Source organism: Myotis myotis, unplaced genomic scaffold, assembly GCF_014108235.1.
Source record: "Myotis myotis isolate mMyoMyo1 unplaced genomic scaffold, mMyoMyo1.p scaffold_m19_p_19, whole genome shotgun sequence".
In the NCBI taxonomy this organism is placed as follows: domain Eukaryota; kingdom Metazoa; phylum Chordata; class Mammalia; order Chiroptera; family Vespertilionidae; genus Myotis; species Myotis myotis.
Genome location: NW_023416323.1, coordinates 14,416,260 through 14,440,022, shown reverse-complemented (window position 1 = coordinate 14,440,022; position 23,763 = coordinate 14,416,260). Strand labels below are relative to the sequence as shown.

General features: G+C 58.8%; 1 protein-coding gene across 7 annotated transcripts in view; it reads left to right on the top strand.

The window, feature by feature from the left end:
- ZFPM1 (zinc finger protein, FOG family member 1) overlaps positions 1-23,763 on the top strand; it is a 72,462-nt gene that overhangs the window by 26,450 nt on the left and 22,249 nt on the right. For 4 of the 7 annotated variants that reach the window (XM_036346805.1, XM_036346804.1, XM_036346808.1 and 1 more), the window contains exons 2-3: positions 3,186-3,314; positions 5,681-5,806. The exons of 1 other annotated variant lie outside the window; for it this stretch is intronic. In XM_036346805.1, coding sequence (XP_036202698.1) covers positions 3,186-3,314; positions 5,681-5,806 — 255 coding nt within the window. Of the gene's footprint in view, positions 1-1,816; positions 2,006-3,185; positions 3,315-5,680; positions 5,807-23,763 lie in introns of all 7 variants that reach the window. 2 more of the 7 variants (XM_036346806.1, XM_036346809.1) reach the window with 2 other exon arrangements.

The window sequence follows — 23,763 nt, the reverse complement described above, 5'->3', positions numbered from 1 at the left end:
TTGTCACGCCTTTGTGCAGAGCGGATGCAGAGCGGATGCCTTTGTTCTCCTGTAAATGGACCCAACAGGAGCTCAGGGCCTCCCTGGGTGGCTGAGGCCCACCTGGGTGAGGCACCAAGAGTAGGGGACATCCTGGGGCCTGACAGGAACGAGGAAGGGAGTGTCAGCCCCACCCCAATGCTCTGGTCCCTGCATTCTCTGAAAGCAGGTAGCTTCTTACCCATTCTCCAGAACAGGCAACTGAGACCTTGAAATCCCATGGACCATTCAACAGGAGGAGCCACAGCTCTGAGGCAACCCCTCCAGCTCTGAATGAGCTACAGAAGGCACTAGGGCTTCTAGAAAAGGGCCAGCAAATGGGCTGACCTCAGGACTGTGTGCTGACCACGGTGATGGACAGTGCCCACTCAGGGCCGACTCCATGGGAGAGGGATAGAGGCTGGCCTCCACTGCATCCAGTGCTTCCCTACCAAGGTGCGTGCGAGGGAGGTTACTGCGGGTCAGGCCTCCCACCTGTCCCAGGGGCACAAGTCCGACCGGTCTGGGGTGTGCCCAGCCCAACACAGCCTGCTTGTGTGGGCGCATTGACGAGAGCACAGAGGCTTAGCCTGAGGCTGGTTCTGTGTGGTCTGAGTAATTATAGCTCTGAGGTGTCCTGGGGAGGCTAGAGCTAAGGCCAGAAGGCTACAGCAGGGAAATGGCCTTGCCAGTGCTGCCTGTGTGGACCCTCTGTGTGCCTCAGGGTTAGGATCTACCTCCCCTCAGCCCCCCACCCCCCACCCCGTCTCTAGGCTGAGAGGAGGTCGGCCCTACTCTCCTCTTAGCCTCGACTCCCCATTCCTCCTTCCCATATCATATCGAGGCCTGTCCGGATTCCGGGCCTTTGCACAAGCCGCTTCCTTTGCCCTCAGCTGTCAGCCTCGCACCAACATCAACCCCTGAGATCTGCTGGTAGCATCTGTCTTTCTCATTTGACTCCCTCTCTCACAGCACATTTATAATTTTCTGTTGTTGCGGTTTGGGGCCTGTCTATTGTTTGACTATCTCCCCTGCCGGCCTGGAAGTCCCCGCAGAATCCAGAGGTCCCGGCACTTCTGCTTTCTAGAAGTGTCTGCCCTCAGATGTCCATGGACATGAGGAAAGGCACCTGCCCCCCAGGAACAAAGTTTCCACGACTGTAGCGGGCCATCGCCCACCTGTGGTCAGACAGGGGCCCTGAAATGCAAAGAGAAAACCAGCTTTGCACCTCCCTGTCCGTGTAAATTGCTAGGATTTGAAAGTAAGCCTGGGAACTCGGCCACCACATTCTATCTCATAGCCTCATGGGTCTCCCTGTCCTGCTGCCTTGAGCCAGTTCCTGTGGCCGTGTGGGGCGCTGGCTGGTTGCACAGTGTGACTGGATGGGCAGGCATCTGAAGCATCAGCAGGCCCCGCCTCCCTCCATCAGCTAACCACCCACCTTCTTTCACCCCCTGGAAAACCCTGGCAAAGCTGGAGAGAAAGGGCACCAAGGAGGACACCAGTGATTCGGTGAGAAGCCCCTAAAGCTGGACAAATTTTAGTCCCTCTCTGTTTTTCTGGGGAGAAAGCACTGGATTTCATTGGATTCCCAGACGGGTCATGACATACAAAAGGTCAGGAACCCCCAGCCACTGAGGTGTGAATCCCAAGCAAGTCTCCCTCTACTGCCGCTTGCCTGTCTCTGGGGACGGGAGCTCGGTGGCCCCTGAGAAGTGGCCGCTCCATTCTTCCCCGCTCAGGTCCCCTTCTAGTGCTTTCCATTCCTGTCAAAACAAGCCCCATTCTTCTCCATCAGGAACCTCCGACATGTGAACTTGCAGATGCTGCCACAGCTTCTTGCTCTTTTCTTCTTGCTCATTTGCCTCGGCAGCAAGAGGGTCTGGATGCTTCAGGCTCAATGGCTGGGCCCAAAAGCCCGGTTCCCTGCCCCCCATTCCACGGCTGGGGCTGGAGTCGGGCTCCTCCCCCACACCACACCTGGATGGTGAGTGTCATCTCCCTGGTGACTGGTGCGGGGGGCAGGACAGGTGGCTGCAGAGGAAGAGCTTGGGGAGGTACAGTAAGTCCTCACTTAATGTCATTTAGAGGTTCTGTGACTCTAAGCTACTGGAGGTGTAATGAACCAAATTTGCCCAAGGCTAGGTGATATAGCCGCAGTTAGGTTCCTACAGTATCTCATCCATGTTACTTAAGGACCTGCTGTACTTGGGGCAGACGCAGCCCCACAGCGATACCTGTCCTGGGGCCCAGGCTGAGACAGGGATAGAAGGGGCTTAGGCAATCTGATGAGCAGGAGGAGGAGGGGCGCCTGTTCACCACTGTTCTCTCTGCCCACTGTACGGCACCATCTGTCTGGCCCCAGAGCAGAGGTTGCCAACCTGGCCTGCACTCAGGGGCACTAGCGGGTCCGGCTTTGACACCCTCCCAGGGCTGGGCTGGGGTCAGGTCACCTGGACTCCCATCTGCCTTCTCACCTGTAATATGGGCTCTGTGGGGCTCCCTTGTAAGAGCCTCTTGTAAGGGTGGGGATTGGAATTAGGGGGCCCTAGGCCTGTGGCACTCTAGCCTCCAGAAGGTGACTGTAGACACCCGTGTGTTTACCTGTGCCCATCAGCTATTTATTCCTGGAATCGGCTTCTCGGAGACCTGTGTGCTGGGTGCTGGGGCCCACCCTCAAGAAGCTCCCAGACCTGGAACCTGGGTGTGGGCTGCTTCCCAGAGGAGGGGTCTGGGTCAGAGGGAACAGCTGTGCCAGGCCCAGGAGATGTTTACCCACAGGAGCTGTGGGCACACAGTGGGGCTCTGCAAATCCCTTAAGAGGGTACCTGTGGGATGAGGAAGGGCCACGGCAATCAGGCAGCCTCCAAGAGCTCCCCAAACCACAAGACACCCCATAGTTGCTACCATGGTTTGGAGCAGATGGGGGAGTCCGGGACAATCGTCCTGTCAAGAGCAGTTCACGGGGCCAGTAGAGGCTGTAGGGCAGGTGAGGTGTAACAGGAAGGCCAGTGACCCCTAGGCGCAGGGGTTGGGCTGATGTGGGTAAGGCTCACACATCAAGTCACACTGATGGCTGCCCCCTCATGGCCTCTGACTCCATGGAGTGGCCAGGGCAAACCATGAGGGAGCAGAGCCTCACGATTTCCCTTGGGCTGTGTCTGCAGGTTCCCTCGGAGACATGGAGGCTGGAGAGGAGGCTCAGGCCGCAGACATCGGCCTCCCAGAGCCGGAGGCTGCAGCACCTGAGCCCGAGGCTAAGGAGGAGCCCAAGCCCCTGAGCCCTTCCAGTCCAGGTGAGTCGGGCAATGGGTATGGCAGGCTGGGGTCTGGCACTCTGAGCCACCCCACACCTTTTCACATTCTGGCCTGTGACTTCATGAGAGCCAGTCCCTCTGTGAAGTATCATTGAACTTGGTGTATCTGTGGGCTAACCGTGCCTGATGGGGTGAGGAGAAGCCAGGGTGGCTCCCAGCCAAGGGCTTGATCCCACGAATGGAGGGAACTGGGGGTAACCTATTTCATAGATGAGGGAATGAGGCCCAGAGAGGTTACTGAGTTGCCCAGGGTTGCATAGCCTACACACCTGATCAGGGATCTGACCCCCAAGTCTGGATTCACATTGATTCCCCCGGTCTCCCCACCTGCTCTCCACCCCACCCCAGGCACCGGAATCTCTTCTTGGGACCTCCTGGTGGCAGTTTCCCAGTGGAGGGTGGGACGCATTTCTCAAGCTGAGAACAAGTTTTGGAAGAAGAGGCAGCCCTCCACCCAGGGGTGAATTAACCTGACACCAGGAGGCCGGCTCAGGATAGCTGTACCCCCAGACAACCCCGAGACCCCTAGGAGGAGGAGCCTCACTGAGCAGAGGTGCTGGGGGAGGTCAACACCCGTCCTGTTTTCTAGAAGAAACAGACTGGAAGGCTAGTAGTGGGAGGACGAGGGGGCGGGGCTCTGCCTGGGCCATCTGCTCCGAGCCCCAGCTCCCTCTCCTCTGCCTCCCTGGGCCCTCCACCATGGCCGTGGGCGTGATTTTACTCCCATTGCCATTTCATACCACGAATGCACACCCAGGCTGAGGTACCCCCAGGCCATCTTCTGATGGAGGAAACAGCCACAGACTGGCCCATTTGGGAGGGTGGTAAGTGGGTGGGCATGACTGGAGTGAAGGAGAGATGGGGGGTGGGGGGAAGGCAACATTGAAATGAGATGTGGAGTAGACAGCAGGAGAGCTCTGCAGGGGAGGAGGGGGTGGCAAGAAGCTGAGGAGGGGCAGGAGGCGGGCAGATATCCCAGACAGACCTTTGTCTCTGGCTGGGAGGTTCCTTCTCACTGTGGACCCTCCCACCCCCAGCATTTCCCGTCTCAGAGCATCGGGGTCACCACAAACTCAGGAGCCCAGCAAGCCTGGTCCTCTGAGACCTGCTGGTCCCTGTATCCCTTTCCCCAGTAGCAGGCCCATTGGAGTCACCAGGGCTATGCAGTGAGAGGAGGCGGGGCCAGCGGGACTTGAACCCAGGGCTGGGGCTCCCATCATTCTCAGCTCACTGGGAACTGCGCGGCCATGTGGAGGGATCAGGAGCCTGGCCTCTGGTGCCAGTTCTGGTTCATTATTGTTATCTCTGCCACCATCATCATCATCTCACATTGCCTGATGGAACACCAGCCTTCCCTCCCACTGGTCCCCAGCCTGTCCTTCCTGAACCTCAGTTTCTGAATCTGTAACTGGGCATGAACCCTTTGGGGTGGCCGATGGGGCTGAGGGAGTGTGTGAGGGGCCCCCTGTCGCCATCAGATTACTATTAGCTGCTGTGCACTAATGGGGAGGCCTCTGCCAAAGGGCAAGTGGCTGGTTACTTATGGACTTTGACCCGGTGGCTTTCCTAGGGTGCTGGGCCCCTTATCTGATCTGGGAGCTGGGGCTGCACGGGGCGGGGTGGGGAAGGAGCTGGAAAAAACAGCCGGGGTTGCACCTGGCACAGGCCGTGGTGATAACTCAGTGATGGGCGAGATAAGGCGGCAGGAGCAATATCTGCCTCTCGGGCGGGCCCAGCCCGGCTCCCTCTCAGTGGCTGGAGCTCAAATGCCAGCCACGTTGATTTATAGCCAAAAATAATAGGACTTTTATACTGTGTGATTGATTTATTTGATGTTAATCATGGCCCTTATCTCGGGTATTAATAACCTGCTGGGCACGTGACGTCACCAAGGGGGGGCTTTTATGGGAGCTCATCGATTGGGGGCTGAGGTGGTTATCAGGCCAGCAGGGAAGGCAAATATGCCCTTTGGGCTGGAATTGGGTGCAGGGCCTGCTGGAGAGGCCCCCAGCTGCCCGTGGAGGAGACCGGGAAGGCGGAGCCCACATGTGTGCCCCTGGCCTGGGCGTGCCCAGTAGGGCATCCTGCACTCTAATTATTAACAGCAGCTGGAATAGCAATTATTATTGCTACAATTAATGAAGGGAATGAGGGGTTTTAAAGGCTAAGGGGGAAAATTGAGATGCCTGATCCTCCCCAATTAGAACAAGTCTAGGGGTGGGTGACCTTAGGCACATGCTTACCTGGGCCTTGGTGTCCTTCCTGGCCACCAAGGGTGGGTCAAGAGGTCAGGCAACTTGGTGCCCAGAGCTTGGTGGGGCCTGACGGTGTTTTCCTCTCTGCAGAAGCTAATCCCCCGCCCCCACCGCCAACACCGCACCCCACATCCCCTGAAGGCTCCAAGGAGATGGAGGGGCAGGAGCCAGAGACGAGTCTGGAGGAGGAGGCCAGCAGCTCTTGGATCGGGCCAGGTAACCACGCCTGTGGTCGTGTCCAGCAGCTTTGGATGGCCCCAGGCCCAGCCGTCTGGGAGTCCTGGAGCTGAGCGCTCTGGCGGCTCACGTGGGACAGGCCTGGCCTGCTGGCTGGAGAGGTTGGTGGCAACCCACTGGGCCCAGGCCTGTTCAAAGTCCAGCCTGCCTGTGGGGCCAGTGGTATCGCTGGAGGTCAGCACGGAGCTGTGCCAATGCTCAGAGCTGAGTCCCAGGCCTGGTGTGGCAGACCAAAGTGGGTTCCTAGGAGGGGAAGGAGGAGCAGGCGATGAAGTCAGGGAAAGACATCCCAGGAGGCAGAAATAGCCGGGCGGCAGGGGGTGCCTTCCACCTGGGCTGGGATTTAGAGCTGTACAGGTGCTCAGGCCTGTGCAGGGTAGCCCGCCCCCCCCTGCCCCAAGGTGGCTGCGGATACCCGGGAGATGGGAGGTAGCTGCAAACTGCCTGGTCCGGGACCCCAGGAATGTCTTTGAGGGTGTTCTGGGCCACCAATCACACGCCCTCCAATTTGCAGCTGAAATTCTAACCTTGGAGGTCCCACCAAATATGTTCTTTCTGCCCCCGCGCGCCCCCCCCCCCCCCCAACCACCACCACCACCACCAGTTCCACTAATTTGTGAAGAGAAGGAAGAATGTCGGTTGTCTCCATGGTTCTTTGGTTCAGGGACACGGGGTGATGTGTGGGAGGACTTGGTAGGGCTGCATCTCCAGGCGCAGGTACCACTTGCCATGGAGGGCTGTTAGTGGGAGCTGGGGAGGAGGAGGCAGGGCGTGGTTCCCTGGTGACTGGAAGGATGGGAGACTGTACTCATGCCAGGCACATGCGAGATGCAGCAAGCATTTATTGAACACCTGTTACGTGCCAGAATCTGTGAGTGTGCACACACACACACAGGCGTAATAATACAAGTGAGGTTCATGACCGACCAGTGGGAAGAAGGTACATGGTGAGGGCCTCACCTTGATGGGAGGGTCAGGGAAGTCTTCGCCGGAGCAGAGGGGATTGTCCAAGGTCACCAGCTGCGAAGTGGCAGCGCTGGGTTGGGACCCACCACCTGGCTCCAGAGTCAGCTATGGGTTTGTGAGCTCCAGCTTGAGTGATCACCCAGGCGGTGCTGTCCACCCTGCAGGGTAATGTCATCATCCATTTCACATAGAAGCATAAGCCCCTAGAGATCAGAACCTGAGCCCCGGCCAGGGCCGGGGTACACCCAGGACCTTCCTACACTATCTGCATCCTTGGGGGCCCTATCAGCTCCCACAGATATGAAATGGGCAGCGATGGGCTGATAAGTGGCCGCTGGCCAACCGCCGCGGTGGCTGCCCCCTATCAGACCCCAAGCAGGCCACACTTATCGCCCGCCCAGGGAAGCCAGAGAGGCCCAGTGGGCTCTTATCTCACAGGGGCCACCCGTGCCAGCAATGGGGCGGCAGGGCTTCTTCGGGGCCCAGCTGGGTTGGTGTCCCCGAGGGCACTGCCCAGCACTGACCGCTTGCAGGGTATGGTGCAGCCAGTGCCTGGCCACCTTCATCTGCAAGTCCTGGCACTCTTTGCAAGGTTAAGGCCCTCTCTCTTGTTCTCTGTCCCTCTGAGCCCCTCTGCCTGTCATGTGTGAGCATCTCTCTCTCCCTCTCTTTCTCTCTCCCTGTTTTTTTTAATCCCTGGCCTGCAGGTAATCTCCAAACCCCATGTGTGAGGGAAAATACAGCCCCCATCCTCACCAGCAGTTCATGAGGCAGGCTTGGGGGCACCATCCATCTATCCTCTCTGGGATGGGGGTGGCAGCTTGGACCACAGTGCACCATACACTGCCTGGGCCCGAGCCTCAGTTTCCCATCTGGCCTGCATGAGGGTGGGAGCTGGTCACCTCACAGGACCCAGAGTTCAGCATACATGCCGCAGCCCATTCTGGCTGCCCTCTCTCACCTTTCTGGCTGCCATCTGCTGGTCAGGACCCAGGTGGCAGCGGCCCAAGGGAGAGGCCGGGCCTCAGTGTCCCTCTCTGCAGCTGCACAGTGGGTGCAGCGCAGTTGCCCTGCCTCCAGTGGTCAGGGCCCAAGCAGACGGCCAAAAGAACCTCCAGGAGGCACCCACATGGCGCTGGGAGAAGGGAGGCCTCTCCTCCCAGGAGGCCCTCCACACACGCTGCATATACAGTGAGGTCCTGGATGAGTAAGGGCTCTGTAAGCACTGGCGTGCGGGTCCCGGGGCCTGCTGGTGACCATCCTACTCTCCCACCCCGTCGTCTCCAGGCCCCATTACCCTCGCTTCCTTCTCCACGGGCTGAGACCCGGTGAGTCCAGAGCGCCAAAGCCAGCCTGGGGAGCCGTTCAGGGTGTTTGTTTTCATTTTCTGAAGGTCCGAACTGTCGGGTGCTGGTGGCTTGGTTCCCAGGTGTTACTGCTTCAAGTGGGCCGCTCAAGCGGTCCTGCGAGCAGGAGCACAGGCCCCAGTCAGCCTGCCTGGCCTGGGTCCACACTGCTGTGAGCATGCACACACATGCAGGCCGCTTGTCCTCTGGGCCTCCGTTTCCTCATGTGTCCGACAGAGCTGAGGAGCGCGCCGGCCCCTGCGGGAGCTGTGAGGAGAGCGCCCTGCCTGGTGCGGTGAGCCCCTCGCCTCGGCTTCAGGCTGAGGGCTGCCATGTCGCCCCGGCCGCCTGGGGCTGGGAGAACAGGCAGTTCTACAGGGAGGAGCCACGGTCTGGCCCAACCCGAACCCCACTCCTGGGGCCGGCCCAGCTGTGCACCCGTGGAGCCGGGAGAAGCCCCTTTCCCTCCCCTGTGGGTGGGGTTCGTCTTGGCCCCACAGATGCCATTGCCCACCCCTCACCCAAGACTGATCTGCTGTCGGTCAGAGCCCGGGCCCAGGCTGGGTTTGAGGCCCAGCTCTGCAGTGACGTCGCAGCGCGGTCTCTAGGATGTCACCTCCTCCTCCGAGCCCCCAGGGGTGCGTGAGGGCCAGGGCCGAGGTGCGCCGAGTGAATGCTGGAGGAATGCTAGCTGTGCCAGAGAGGTTCACCTCACGGGCTCAAGCAGCACCAGCTTGAACTGTGTGGGGGGAATGAGCAGCCTGGGGAGTGTGTGACCCTGAAGGGCCCGACAGGGGAGGGGGGCTGAGAGCGTGGGAGGGGAGGGTGCCAGGCGAGGACACAGCCCATGCAGAGGCTCAGAGGTAGCATCAAAGCCCAGCAAGGAGGCCCCGGGGCCTGAGGAGGGCAGGAGGAATGGGGAGTGACCAGGTGGGAAGGGTCAGGTCCCAAAGGAGAGGAGGTTGGGGTGGGAGCTGAGCCTTCATCCCAGCTCAAAGGGAAGGGGCCAGGCAACAGGAAGCGGGAGAGCTCAGGAGTTTTATCTTTGAAATGACCTTGTTTGCTAGAGGGGCTGACTGTTTAAAATTCTGATATGCAAATGGCTACGAGCTATAATCTATAATCCCCAAATCCTGTCCGGAAGGGCAGCTACCACTGCCTTTGCTCTGCTGGCCCAGTGCTCTCTGCTCCTCAGGGGATGGCTCCACCCACCCCATGTCCCACTCCCTCTCTGTGTCCTGTGCCCACACCTCCCACTACCCTCTTTCCCCTCCACCTCTCCACTTAACATCGGGAAAAAGCAGGTCAGACAGACAAGCACCCTCATTAGGACTGAGAGTCCTGAGGGTCCCATCTGTGTGGGGGTCCTGGGCCTGACACCCACCTCATGGTTCTGTCCAGGCTTCTGACTAATGGCAGTCAGCATGGCCTTGGCCTGCCTGGCAGATCACGAGGAGACTGATGAAGGGAGCAGCTGCAGTGTTCGGTCCCCTCCCCTTGATAGTCCTCTAGGGACCCTTCCCACTGAGTAGCCCCTCGGCCAGCAGAGGGAGGGTGACTTGCCCCCCTGGGGTGGCCAGAGAAAGCTTCACTCCTCTGACCTCCCACCCTGCCTCCCCTCCCACCCTCTGCCCAGCACAGAGGGGACTCCAAAGAGCACAGTCTCTGTCTAGCTCTCCGGCCGCCTGTTTGGAGGCAGTGTGACCAGATGCCCTGGATGCTGAGCGCAGCGCTGATCACCATGGGTGCTGTACTCACTGGGGAGCAGGAGGGGAACCCAGGAGGCCTCTAGGGCTCCCCACCAGCCCGGGAACATCAAGTGGCCATGAGGACAGCCTGGGCTTCACAGGTGCAGGAAGGAAGGCGGTGGCCAGGGGCACATTTGGTGGTCAGGGCACCCAGCCTGTGGACTGCCTGTGTGATCAGGGCCCTAGGAGCAGGGTCCCTTTCCCCCATAAGGTCTCAGGGCCTGGAGTTCTTTCCTGGTGACCACTGTTTACCAATAAAGCCAATTGGGCAAAGCCTTGGAAGGGTGGGGACCAGGATACAAGGCGAGAGGCCTGTGGGCAGTGGGCAGCCTCCTGTGCGAGACTGATTGCTGGACCACAGCCTGGCTTTATCACGAGGGCACAGGCTGGCACTGGGTAGGACGAGGTTGAGCTGGAGCAGGAAGGGGCGGGGGCGCAGAGCTGGGGACCACCTGCCACCACCTTTCACTCATTGACGCTGAGCAGCAACCTGCCCTGGGCCCCAGACTGGGCAGCAGCTGAGACACGCGTGGAGCAAACAGTCCCCACAAGGGCCATAGTCTGTCACCTCTGACTCCAGGGGTGAGTTGGTTCTGCTCCCCCAAAAGCCAGGGCGTGTGGTGGGGGAGTGGGCTGGGGTTCCCTAGAGCTGAGACTGAGATGGACTTTCCTGGGCCTCAAAACCCCTGTCTGGGGCAGCCCAGTTTCAAGAGAGAGGGGCTTGGAGGGGGGACGAGGACCCACACCGGCCACGAAAAGGAATGTGGAGTACGGCGTGGCTGCGTGTGAGCTCAGGACCTGGTGAGAACCACATTACAGTTAGGGAAACTGAGGCTTGGCAAGACGCAGTGGCATGCCAAGGTCATCCAGCTCACAGTGGGCAGGGAGCTGGCATCTGAGAGGCTGTGCCTGTTTTCTAGAAGGTATCTCTAGGCTTCATTTCAGTGCCCTGCCTCCACCCCTCCATCCCTGGCTGTGTGATCAGGGCCCCAGGAGTGAGGTCACCTTTACCCATCAATTCTCAGGACCTGGAGGTCTTTCCTGGTGACCACTGTTTAAAAAATAAATCCAATGGCCCAAACACCAGTGTTACCTTCTTTGTCCCCAGCTCCATCCCCAGCCCTCGAGGGAGTGATGCTTAGGCTGGCCATGTTCCCACAACACTGCAGGTCGGCAGAGGGAACAGCCAGGTGGTCAGAGCCCTAACCCCAGGCCAAGGCCGAAAGGACAAATTGGAGTGGGGCTAATGAACCCCCTGGGCTGGGCTGGAGTGTTCAAGTGAGGAGCTAGCATGCACGGGTCCTGAGGTTTGAAGTGTGGGTGTGGCTCAGGCATTAGAGGCTGGAGTGGGGGTGGGGAGAGGTAGGATGGGGCATGTATGGGCTCAATGCCATGGACTGTGGGGAGACGCCTCCATTTTCTTGGCTATAAAATGGGGAGCTGCAGGGTTTTAAGTGGGGCGTTTGTTCAGCTGCCGTATGGAGAATAGGTTGGGAAGCGGCTGCTGTGAGGGGCTGGAGGAGGCATCTGTCAGCCATTTCCTGCTGGGGGGAAGGGGGGTTTGGAGCCTGGTTCCCCCACCCGCAGGGACCCAGGGGGCCTGCTGGGAGCTGGGAAACCTCACCCTGGAGGGTGAGCGAGGGCGTAGGGCCGACTATCTGGGCCGCGCTCGGCTGACTAATCTTGTTGCCTGGAGTTTCTATGCAAACCTCAAGGTTTGTTATCGGGCAGTGGGCGGGCAGGCGGCTGAGGCAGGACGGCCTGTCCTGATGGACAGCCCAGGAGATGGGCCGATACTGCCCGGCCACAAGTCCCCTCCCGCCAGCTCGGCATGTGTGGGTGGGAAAAATCATTTCAGCTATTTTGCTTTATCACCGGGCCTGGCATTGCAGCCTGATAGGCCTATTTGTCTTAGATTAACAGATAGGGGAGGGCCGTGGAGGGGGATGATGGCTGATGTCAGGGGTCAAGCTGGAGTCAGCTCCAGAGACCAGATCCAGCGGCTGGGTCTTTCTGGATATCCCAGGGAAGGGGGTGCACACCAGGTGCCCCAGCGGCACATGTTCCCTAGGATCACCTAGTGGGCTCTATATCGCCCCGACCTCCCACTTCATAGCTGAGCAAATTGAGACTCAGGGAAATGGAGAGAAATCCTGGGGAGCAGTCTGTGTGTCCCCGCAATCGGCCATCCTTTCTTCCCAGGTGTTGCCTGAGCACCTACGGGGGCCAGACACGCTGCAGGTGCCAGCAGAGTCCATCGAACAGGAGCAGCATGGGATCTCAGCCTAGGAGTGGGCAAGGGAAGGGAAGGCAGTAGTTTATTCACTCAACAAACACTTGTGCGCTCGGTGCCGACAGAGTCCAGGTGCCCAGGGAGCTGACAGGGAGACAGAGGCTAAATAATAAGGAAGTAAAAATGTCATGTGTTCAAGGGGGAGCAATTAATAAAAGAAAGAAGGGGAGCCATTCTGAATTGGGTAGCCAGAGCAGGTGTTGCTGAGCCCATGTTTGAGCAAAGACCAGAGGAGTGAGGGGAACCAGCTGCTGTCGGGGGACAGTGTACCAGGAGGAGAGCACAGTGCAGGCAGGAGCCCTGAGGCAGGAGTGCTCTCGGCTGGGTCTGGAGTGAGTGCAGGGGTGAGGGTGCAAGCTCAGAGCATGGGGGCCCTATCTGTAATGGTTGTCTTGGAAACGGAGTTCAGAGGTCACAGGCTTTGGCCAACACAAGCTGAGGGTGACTGGCTGACTGATGGATACCTAGGCTTCCCACCACCCCAGACCCCAAGCTCTTTCCATGACCCCTCCCCAGAGCATCGGTCCCCAAGCCAGGGTAGGGCCTGAACCCTTAGCCTGCGTCCACCACCAAAGCTCAGAACTGCGCACCTCTCTGAGCAAGGCCCTGTGGGCGGAACCCCCAGGACAGGGCTGAGGTGGGACTATGAGCCCATGGCCCCTAACTGGGGTGCTGAGGCACAGAGATGGCCATGGCTCCCCATGCCCAGGCTTTTGACCCCCCTCAGCCCTGGGTCATCCCCTCGCTGTGTTCAGCAGTTCCTCATGCAGAGGAGCTGACCACCTGGCACCCACATCAGCCCTGCCAGGCAGCTGCTCCTTGGCCCGTCCTGACTCCAACCTCTGCCTGCAACAAAGGCACCTGGGCCTTGGGGTCACAGATTTGGGGGGTGGTCAGAACATCTGGGAGGGGCAGGCTACCAGTGGGCAGCTCTTTGGTAAGACTCCCATCCAGCTCTTCCATAGGAGCTTATCCCCATTCGCTCACTCGCTGGTACTTTTATTTATTGAGTGCCTACTGTGTGTCAGCCCCTGTTGTAAATGCTGGGGGTGTAGCAAGAACAAAACAGACCAGCCACTGCCCTCTAAGAGCCGCAGCCAGTAGCACGGAGAGCAGTCATCAAGGGGCGCAGGCTAAGCAGGGAATGAGGACAGGAATAGAGGGTGGTTAGGGGCTGGGGTGAGCTCAGAAGTTTGCACAGAGAGCTCAGTGGATCCCAGGGAAACTGCCCCACAGAGCACAGCGTGCAGAGATCCTGCATGCAGGGGGACCTGCAGGGGAGACAAGGATAGAGCAGGAGGGGGCAAGGGCTGATGGCTGGGCTGGTTGCCATGTGGGGAAAGGACTATGGGGGTTCAGGGTGAACATGGAAGACCCATGAAAAAGCTGAGACTAAAATTTGGTGTCAGATGCCGGACTTCCTCAGAGGTGGAAACTGAAGCCCAGAGAAGTTAGGTGGCTGCCCCAGTGCCAGAACTGGACGATTGAGAGAGCTGAGCCTGAAGTCCACCTCCCAGAGAGAGGCTCCAGCCCACCCTCTTCTGACCCAGCTCCAGCTGGTTCTCAGGGGCTCCCAGGGCCCCTCCTCAGAGGTTGCGGACACTGTGTGGGTGGAGGGTGAGTGAGCAGCAAGGGACTCAGTGAAGAGGGTAGCTATGGCCCAGGTCCTGGGCTGTCCCGGCGTCTGGGGGGGCCCAAGCCTGGCTGCCTGCCCATGCTGCCCGCTGACCTCACCGGCCTTCCGGGAGCGCCTATCTGTGGCCAGGGCAGCCTATCTCGGCCGCGGGTGCTAATCAAGCCCGGCTTCCTCCTCCGCCCTCCCTCCGGCTTCCTGCCTCAGCCAGCCCACCCAGCCAGTTAGCTGTGTGTCTAAGCATCAGCCTTTGCCTGGCCTGCCCCTCCCAAGCATCGCTATAGTGCAGGTCCGCCTGCCCCCCCCCTCACCGCCCCCACCCCCAGGGAGCCTCTGGAGCCTTGGCTACCTCTTCCAGAAGTTTCCCTCCCTGCCCTCCTCCAGAGCCCAAAATCAGACCAGCACAGCCTGGCCATGGTGCTCACTTCTCTGAGCCTCCTGGTCAAATGGCCCCAGATGCACGCAGAGGGACAGCAGGGATGGCCATTACTGGCACGACTGTTGCTGTTCCTTTGTCAGTGCCAATGCTAGTGCTGGCACGGTCCCTCCTCCTGGCACCCGTGCTCACACTGCCACTCTTCCTAGCGCTGTCACTGTTGTTGGGACTAGTACTGTCACGGTGACTGCTGCTGTTGCTAGCACTATTGCTGTCACTAACACTGATACTCATGTAGGTACTCTCACTGTCACTAGCACTGTCCCTGTCACCAGTAATGTTACTGTCCCATTACCCCTTGGGGCATGACTCCCACAAGGCACCAGGGCAGACCTGGCTTCCAACTGTCACCTGTCTCGCTGGGGGCCTTTGGGTCCCTACTCCAGCTGCTCCTCTGCGGGGAGGACAGGATGTTCAGGCTGTCTGGAGATGCCAGGGGGGTTGGGATAGGCCCAGGCAGGGCCGGGCAGCAGGAAGGCAGCACGTGCAGCGTGGTGGCTCTCTCCAAGCATGCCCAGGGCTGTGCAGTCCCGGGGCTGTGGTCCCCAGGGCATGGTGTCGGGCTCTCCCTGGAGTCATGTAGCCTCAGCGGGGCGAGTCAGGGTCACCGGCAGGCAGTTCCCTCCCCTGTACCAGCTGGCTCTCATTGCCCAGGAGAGAGACAGAGGCAACCTGCTGTCAGGCATAGGCATCACTGCCCTTGTGCCAGGCACCATTTGTCATGGGATCTTCCTCAGTCCCAGGAGTGGGCTCTTTGACCACACCCACTTGACAGACGGAAACTGAGGCTGGACAAGCTGCAGTGTCTCTCTCAGACCCAGGATGGGAACCAGGTCCCCACTGGCCCTACAGGCCTGCCAGCCCGCCCACTTGCCCTCCCCCATGTGATTTAACACTTTGTTCTCAGAGAGCCCCTCCCCCTGCCAGATGAGCGGGGCTCCTTATTTATTTATTTATTACTCCTCTATCTCTGCGCGTAACTTTTGATTTCCTCGCTGTGTTTTTCCATTACGGCAGCGGTGGACGTAGCCGATAAGATCAATCCCGGGAGATGGGACAAAGGGGCCGCCATCGGCTCGAGGGCTGGTCATATCCTGCCCGAAAGGGCCGAGCAGGGCCTGAAATGAGGCGCGATGCTATCTGCGGGGCTTATTATGTGTCGAGGTGGGGAGGGGGCTCTGCCTGCCTCAGCCTCTCCCCCCTCCCCATCAGAACCCGCCTTTGCCCCCCCAGACAGACTCCTGCGTCCCACCATCCTCAGCCCCATCCCTCACAGGACCCCTGAGCTCCCTCGGCAGTGGGCCCTGGGAAAGGCTTTGCCCAGACACCCATCTGGGCTGTCCCAGTGCCCCTTGGCCTCCTGGCTGTTCCTTCAGCTTCCCTGAGCCTCAGTGTTCCTGTCTGTCACCAAGACTCCCTGTGCCGCTGAAGCTGCTGGGTGCAGCAGACTCTGGAGCCCTGCCCCCTTCCCAAAAAAGCACTCACACAGCCGGGTGCCCAGGCTGGATCCTGCACGGTGCTGTGATCGTCTTGCCTTGACTCAGCAGTTCAGCTTCTAGGAATTTATCCCAGAAAAATAATCTCAGCGTGGACAGGCATAGGGTGGCGAGGATAGCCATCACACCATGTTGAAGACAGCGAGCCGCCTATTTTATTTATTTATTTATTTGTTTGTTTGTTGCTGGCCTGCAGAATTTCTACAAGAAGGGGGAGAAATTATTCTAAAAGAAGCAAATCCTGCACAGACATCCCCACTGCTTGGCCAGTGTGTGCACTTCCCTACATGCACACAGTGGGTCAGACGTGCCCAGTGCTGAAGGCCAAGGGTAGGACAACAAGCAGATCTGGGACTGACATGGGGCAGTCCCAACAGCACCCATCCCCTTCCCCGGTCCCTGACCTTTCCTGGTCCTGCCGAAATTCCACCTGTCCCACCTCACGACCTTGCTGGGTCTCAGAGGGCACACGCAATCATCTTGGCAGGAGCAAGGAGTGGAGGTGAGAGCAAGCACTGTGCCCCCCAGACAGGGAACCCTGGTGGAGCCTGGCTATGGGCTCAGCTGGATGGGCCCAGTGGGGATCCCCAAGAGTTCCTGAGCAGAGGCTCAGTTATGTCTGGGGTGCCTGCTGTGTACAGGGCAAGGCTCTCTGTACTCCAAACCTCCTTGCCTCTCTTCCCCAGCCCTGCCTTGTGCTAGTCATTGTTCTCCCTCCCCACCCCCCACTCCACCCCAAGGGCATGAAGAAGGACATAGCATTGGACAGGGTCTGGGGCCTGGGTGTGAACTCAGTCACCTGCCTCACTCTGTGGCCAGGTCCTCTCTGATCCCCAGTCTCCTGGTCTATACAGGGGATAATACCAGCCCCTATGGCACTCGGGGGGAGAGGGGGAAGTTTGAGGACTGAGTTGATCAGTACCAGGAAAGCAGGTGTCTGCTGGTTTTACATAGCGCAGTAAACACCACAGCTTTCACAAGATGGGGCTTTAACAATTCCCGGGACTCAGCCTCGTGCTGGGGTGTTCCTAGGGGACCCTGGGCCATGGGGCCAGTGCCCCAGTTAGAGCCGTGGGGTGTGGGCAAGCCAGAGCCCTCCCTGTAGACCTCAGCCTCCCTCCCCATGTGTAAGCACCTCCTTTGTGGGCAGAGCAGGTGGGAGGTGCTTGGTGCTCAGGGACTGCTGCCTTTTCTGGAAGGGTCTTTGTAGTCCCTGCAGGGCTCACCCTACATAGGCAGTGGTAGTGTCATGATATTCTCCAGTGTGTTGCCTCCATGCCCACTGCTGCCCCCACCCCCACCCCCAGCAAGACAAGGCGAGGGGCTCAGCAGTGGCAGCCGGCCTTCCCTTCACCCTTGTGACCGCCAGCCTCTGCCCAGACCCTCACTCACCCTCACACCCACCCCCACCCCCTACACATTTACAGAAGAGACAGGGGGTCCTGTGAGGACCATGTCCCAGCCTAGCTCAGGGAGCAGAATGGACTGGCCAGGCTGGGGGCTGAGAGGCGGTGAGCCGGAGGCTGGAAAGAAGGAAGGGCCCTCTCTGTGGTGTCGGCCTCTGGAAAAACAGGGGCCAGGGGCCAGGACGCCCAGGCTGATAGGGGCCAGATAAGCTATTTGCACAGGAGGTATTTTCTTTACCTTATCACACATCCTGCTTCCAGCCTGCCTACAGGACGAGGCAGGGCCCGGAAAGCCAGGGACCCCGACCCCAGTGCTCAGGCCTCAGCGTCTCCAAAGACCAAGTACCAGGGCCAGGGGCTGAAGGGGCTTCCGCTGCCCACTTCGCAGGTGAGAAGATTGAGGCCCAGGGACCAGGACGGTTAGCTTTTTAAGGAGGCGGGAGAGGCCATGAGTCCTGGAGCTTGGAGGCACCCAGGAAGCTGTGGTTCTTAGGCTCCATGGGGCTGAGGGGAGGCTCCATCCAAAGTGGGGAGCAGAAAGGAAAACAGCGAGGGCAGGGCAGCATCCTGGGTCCAGCACACGGCCTCTAAGGAGTCTCGGGCCTACTGCCTACCCCGTGGCTGCTCCTGCCAGTCAAGCTGGTCCTCTTGGCTGTGCCTGGAGGGGGCAGAGTATCTGAGACACATCCCACCCCAAGGAGCCAGATCTCTGGGCAGTCACCCACCACACCCTCCCCCAAGACTCTGGGCTGCCGACAGGGCCTCGGAAAGGGCACTTCTGGGACTGAGTGTGGCCCCCCTGCAGCCCTTCCTACCCACCTGGGGCCCAGTCAAGATGACAGCCAAGGCCTTGCCAAATCCCGGCCCCACAGACACCCCTTTCCCTAGGGCCACCCCCTCACCAGGATAGGTCTCTGGGCCTGATAGTGGTGAAGGGCCCCTACAGGTCCCAGGTGAGCGACGGGGCCCCACCCTGCTCTCTGGCTGTTCCCAGGCGGTCCCAGCTCCACCATTAGCCGGGGCCAGGGTTCAGCCCGATAAAGATGGGCTGTTGTTCTGTATCAAAAAATCAATACTCCCCAGTGATGTTCCAGTGATAGGGAGAGACGTTCACAGGCACCAGCTGGCGGCAGGGCGGGGGCAGGGCCAGGGGCTCCAGCACCTGAGGCTGCCCTCCCTGCGTGTCCCTCACCTGGCTGGCCAGCAGGCTGCTCCATGGTGGACTCCGTCTCAGCAGTCCCCCTCCTTGCCCCACCACCTCTCTGTGGGTGGGCAGCCTGAGAGCCACCCCTGGAGGAAGCCCAGAGCAGCTAGGCCCTCCCCAGGGTCAGGCGGTGAAATGCTGGGAGGTGAGAACAGAAGTAGAGGACAGGCCAGCACGGGGCCCCCCTCATGCTCAGCAGGACCAGCTGCCCCATCTCCCAGGCCTATGCTTGCTGATTAGACTGGAAGGTCCAGCTCCGGTTCCACCTCCTTCCACTGTCCTCTAGACACGGACGCTCCCTAGGACCCCAGCAGTATTGGGGCCATCAGGACATAGCTGTTGGCAACCCCAGCCCAAGGGGCTAGCATTCTAGTGGAGAGACAGAGTTAATAAAATATAAGGGTCAACTCTGCAGTGCTGAGGTTGGTGGCCTAGGGCCGTGGTCGGCAAACTGAGGCTCGCGAGCCACATACGGCTCTTTGGCCCCTTGAGTGTGGCTCTTCCTAAGCCTTAGGAGTACCCTAAGTTAATAACAATGTACCTACCTATATAGTTTTAGTTTAAAAAATTTGGCTCTCAAAAGAAGTTTCAATCGTTGTACTGTTGATATTTGGCTCTGTTGACTAATGAGTTTGCCGACCACTGACTTAGGGCATTGCCCCTGCTCATGCACAAGGTAATTGGGCACCGAGGCCCTGGAGTACCCCTCTCCCCCAGTCACTGTTCCTGCACCCACTGGCCCACATTGGAGCCGGCCAGTGTCGTCCTGCCAGCCCCCTCTGCCGTGAGTTCCCAGTAACGTCACCTGCCGGCTCTGCCTAGTCTCAACCTACCTCACCTTGTCCAGCCGCTGTGCAGAGCTTGACAGGAGAGGGCGGTTCAAGAGAGGACTATTCTAGAGATGGCGCTTTGCCCAGTGGGCGGGCATTCAGCCCAGGTCCAGTGGAAAGAGAGTCTCGGGCAGGTGCAGTGGCCTGGGCAGAATGCCGTGGTCCTCCTGGCAGGTGTGTCCCCCCAGGAGAAGGTCAAGTTGAGGCCTCAGGGTCCATCTTGCCCCTGCAACCAGCTACTGTGAGCATAGGATCTGTGGGAAACTGCTTAAGAAGGAAGGTTCTGGGCTTGAAGCCCTTTGAAAAGCTCTGACCTGGGATGAGAGGGAAACCCCCTCCAGGGAGGACTCAGGCTCTGCACACTGTACTAGCCTGAGCACTAGGGTGGCTGGGTGCTAGCAGAGGCTGGGCACCCATAACCATGCCCAAAGGCCAGCAGGGACCACAGTGGGCAGAGAAGCCGGAGACTTCCCCAGGCCCTGGTGGGACCAGGTGGGGGACACCCAGGAGGCCTGTGTGGGGGAGTTGGGCGGTTCCCAGGATGTTCTCTGTCAGTGAAGTGGGCATTGGTCTTGGGCACAGTCCCATCCACATCTCCAGTGCTGGGCACTTAGTAGTGTTCAATAGCACAGAAATGATCTGACGGAAGTGTGGCCCTGTGGTCTGTGGCCAGAATAGGGGTAAGGGCAGGGGTTGAGGCATCATCTCAGGGGAGCCGGTCACTGTCTGAGGGGCAGCAGCCGGCCTTGAGCTCAAATGGCTCCTGGCTCTGCCAGGGCATCCTATCTCCCCCACGAGTCCAGAGGTCCCAGATTGTATGTGCTCTTATTTTTAAATGATGGCAGCAGGCCCTGTTTTTGTTGTTGTTGTTTTGTGGGGATGGGGCCTCTGTTTATATTCACGTCCTCAGCTCACAGTCCCCGGCTCCTCTGGCACCATCTCCCAGACCCTGGCCTTCCTGTGGTGGTCCAGGCCCTCTGAGGGGCTCTGTGGGGATGCCCAGGCCAGAGGCAGGGTGGAAACCCTCATCTGGGCCATGAGCCACTGATCTACTGAGGCTCCAGGTGGCTTTGCTTCCAAAGCTTCCTCACTCCCGTCACCATTGCCTCCCTTTGCAGCAACACATGTCAGATTATTCCCTCCATCTTGGCCGTGCCAGCTGCCATGGGGCTGGGGTCCTGGGGTAGCCTGGGACAGAGCCTCAGTACTGGGGGTGTGGCCTGGGCACACAGCCTGCGCATCAGTATCGTTTACTCCCCTCTCAGCTCAGGTGCTGCCACCTGTGAAATGGGGATGGGAGTGTGCTGAAGGCCTACATGGTGCCAGCCATGTGATGTGCCAGATTCACTGGCATGAGGGCACACTGCCTGGGTTAGGGTCATGTATTTGGGGTCAGAAAGATCTGGGCTTGATTGACTGTCTGTGCTACTTGCTGGCCATATGAGCTTGGACAATCCCTCAATCTCCCCAAGCCTCACTTCCTTGGGCTGGCAGAGAGCAGGAGAAAGAGACCCCACTGCTTTTCCCCAAAAGCTCTTTTAGCTATGTCCTCTCAACCCTGTGTCCCCATAATTCATAGATGGGAACTGGAGGTCTTCAGATGGGGCAGGATCTATCCATAGGTGCTGTGGCCACTGGTGACAGAGCCAGGGCTGAAATCAAGCTCTGCTCCTTTTTGTTTCCTGATGTGGCATTCAGGCGGGCTGGCTGTCGACCTATATAGCTCTGGGTCTGCAGGTCTTGAGGCCCCAGGCTGGGTGGGCATGACAGCCTTTTTTGTGCCCTGGAAGGTATGAAAAGGTCAGCAGTCCCAGCTGGGAGTCTTGCTACTGCCACAAGCCTGGAGAAACCAGCCCAAATGGGAAATGCTGCATAGCTCCTGCAGATGTGCAGGCCTGGGGGAGAACTGGCAGCAAGGGTGGGCCTTCTGGGAACAGCTGGCTGTCCATAGTGCACCGTGACCTCACCCCACAGCCCTCCTGCAGATGTGCAGGCCTAGGGGAGAACTGGCAGCAAGGGTGGGCCTCCTGGGAACAGCTGGCTGTCCATAGTGCACCGTGACCTCACCCCACAGCCCTCCTCATGCCCAGGGCAAGGATCTGTCTCAGCCTGTTCCCAGTTCCACATGGGAACCCTGAGCCAGGCTCCGCCTCCTCGGGCCTTGTTGCCCCATCTTTAAATGGGAAGCAAGAACAGGGGCCAACAGGATAAGGCCCAGCTGGTGGGATATTCCAAGAAGCTGATGGGGATTAGCCTTCCTCTGCCATTTCTGCCCAGGCCCAGATTTGCCCCCTTCCAGCCAGGTCATACAGGAGGGTCACAGGTGAGCAGGGCCACAGCATCCATGCAGAACAAACCTTCCCCTCCTAGTGGGCACATAGCAGAAGGGAAGAGAGCCTGGCCAAGCACGTGCAGGGACTGCAGGTGGGCCCAGCTGGACCCCACTGCCTGCTTGCAGGCCGTGCTTCTGTGAATGCTCATCGAGCACTGACTGTGCAGGCCCCGTCGTTCATGTACCATATTCATTATGTCATTTCACCCTGCAATTAAGGTGCTCTTCTACCCATTTCACACAAGAGGAAACGGTGCCGGGAGGGGAGTGACCTGTCCGCTGGGAGATGGCAGTAGCAGGATACAAGCACAGGTTCTAGAATAGGGGTTCTCAACCTTCCTAATGCCGCGACCCTTTAATACAATTCCTCATGTTGTGATGACCCCCAACCATAAAATTATTTTCGTTTCTACTTCATAACTGTAATTTTGCTACTGTAAACAATATGTAATTATATATGTGTTTTCCGATGGTCTTATGCAAGCAACCCCTGTGAAAGGGTCATTCAACCCCCAAAGGGGTCGCGACCCACAGGTTGAGAACCACTATTGTAGAAGCACAATTGCTAACACTGCAGAGAAGACAAACACTAGATGGTGATGGCCACCTGGGGCTAGAGGAGGAGCCACTCAGCCTCCACTCTTTGTCCTTCTAGGGCTTCAGCTACCATCCAGCTCATGGCTTTCCCGGCCAGGAGGGTTGAATTGAGGACAGAAAAGGGGCTGGATTTTAGAGCTGGTGACCTTGGACAAGTCACATCACCCTCAGTAAAATGGACACAGTCCCCAGTGTTCCAGATCACGGGGGGCAGGGGCATTGAGGTGTGTCTGTAGTGGGAGGTGCAGAGCAGGTGTGTGAGCGAACAGGTCTGCAGGACATGTCATTGCCAGAGAGCTTGTGCCAGCCAATAGAGGAGACAGCCATAATCTGCTGTGTGACCTTAAAGAGTCTCTTGCCCTCTCTGGGTCTGGTTTCCATGTTGGTACAGGATGTGTTGGAAACACACACTCTCCAACAATCTAATCCCACACAATCTCCAAGCCAGCCCCACTCTGGGCCCACACCCAGGAAACTTTTAGAGCCCCATCAGGAAGGCAGGGGGCCTGCTTACCCTGGAATTTCCCCCCTCTTGCCCTCTCCCTCCCTCTCTCCCTCTTGCTCCTTTTTCTCTCTCTTTTCTATGACTTTTATCAAAGGCAAACAGCATGATCCCTGAGATAGGGCCGCTCCCCAGCAAAGCCAGGGCCAGCTGGCCCACAGGAGCCACAGGGCGAGGCCGGGTGGGAGTGATGGGGCTGATTAGATAAGTGGGTGCTGGCAGTGACCCCAAAGTGAGCACTCACATGCTGATCCCACAGCCCACCATTCAGGGTGGAGAATGTCCAATGGTTGGACTCTGTGCTCTGGAGTCCACCAGCCATTAGCATAAAGGAGGAGCCAGCCAGCAGGTACAGGAGGCAGCAGCCCCCAAGCTCATGGACACTCCAGCAAGCCTACAGAGCCACCCCAAGTCAGAGTTGCACACCAGCCTGCCAAGGCCTTTGCTCAGAGAAACTGAGGCCTGGGAGGCTGAGCACAGGGGGCTCTGGAGCCAGAAGTTCCAAGTTGGAGCCCTGGATCTTCTGTCAGAAAGGAGCTCAGGCTGGTCTGGGTGGGTACCTGCTGTGCAACTCTGAGGGAGTTGCTCAGGTTCTCGGCCTCCTTGGCAGGATGAGGTGGGAAGAGTGGAACCTTCTCACTGGCTTCTTATTCATGGTATTGAGGGAGGTCACCACCGGCTCCAGGGTGGGCAGAGCTGGGGGCAAGGCTGAGAGCAGCAGCTCAGCGGCTGTCCTGGGCTGGGCCTCAGGGCGCCTGGGATCCCAGGGGAGGAAAGCAGTGCTGTCCACATCTATTAACATGTTGACCTCTACTTACACAGCCACCAACCCAGCAGGTATACTGAGGCTCAGCAAGGGATGAGCAGAGGCAGGCCCTGGCCCCAGCCTGTTGATTCCAGCCCCAAGTCTCTCACTCAGCCGCTCCCTCCACCAGGCTCCCAGAAGTGGGTCCTGACCTGGCCTGGGTGGCAACACTCAGCCCTGCTCCCTTCACTATCCCCTTGGGATGCCATTGGAGGGTTTGGAGACCTAAATAAACGTGTAAATCATATAAATACGCAAAAACTGAATTTTCTCTTCTGGTTCCTCACAGATGCTTGGGGGTGAAATTGAATCCTGTGCTTCATGTTTGTTCTGGAAATAACA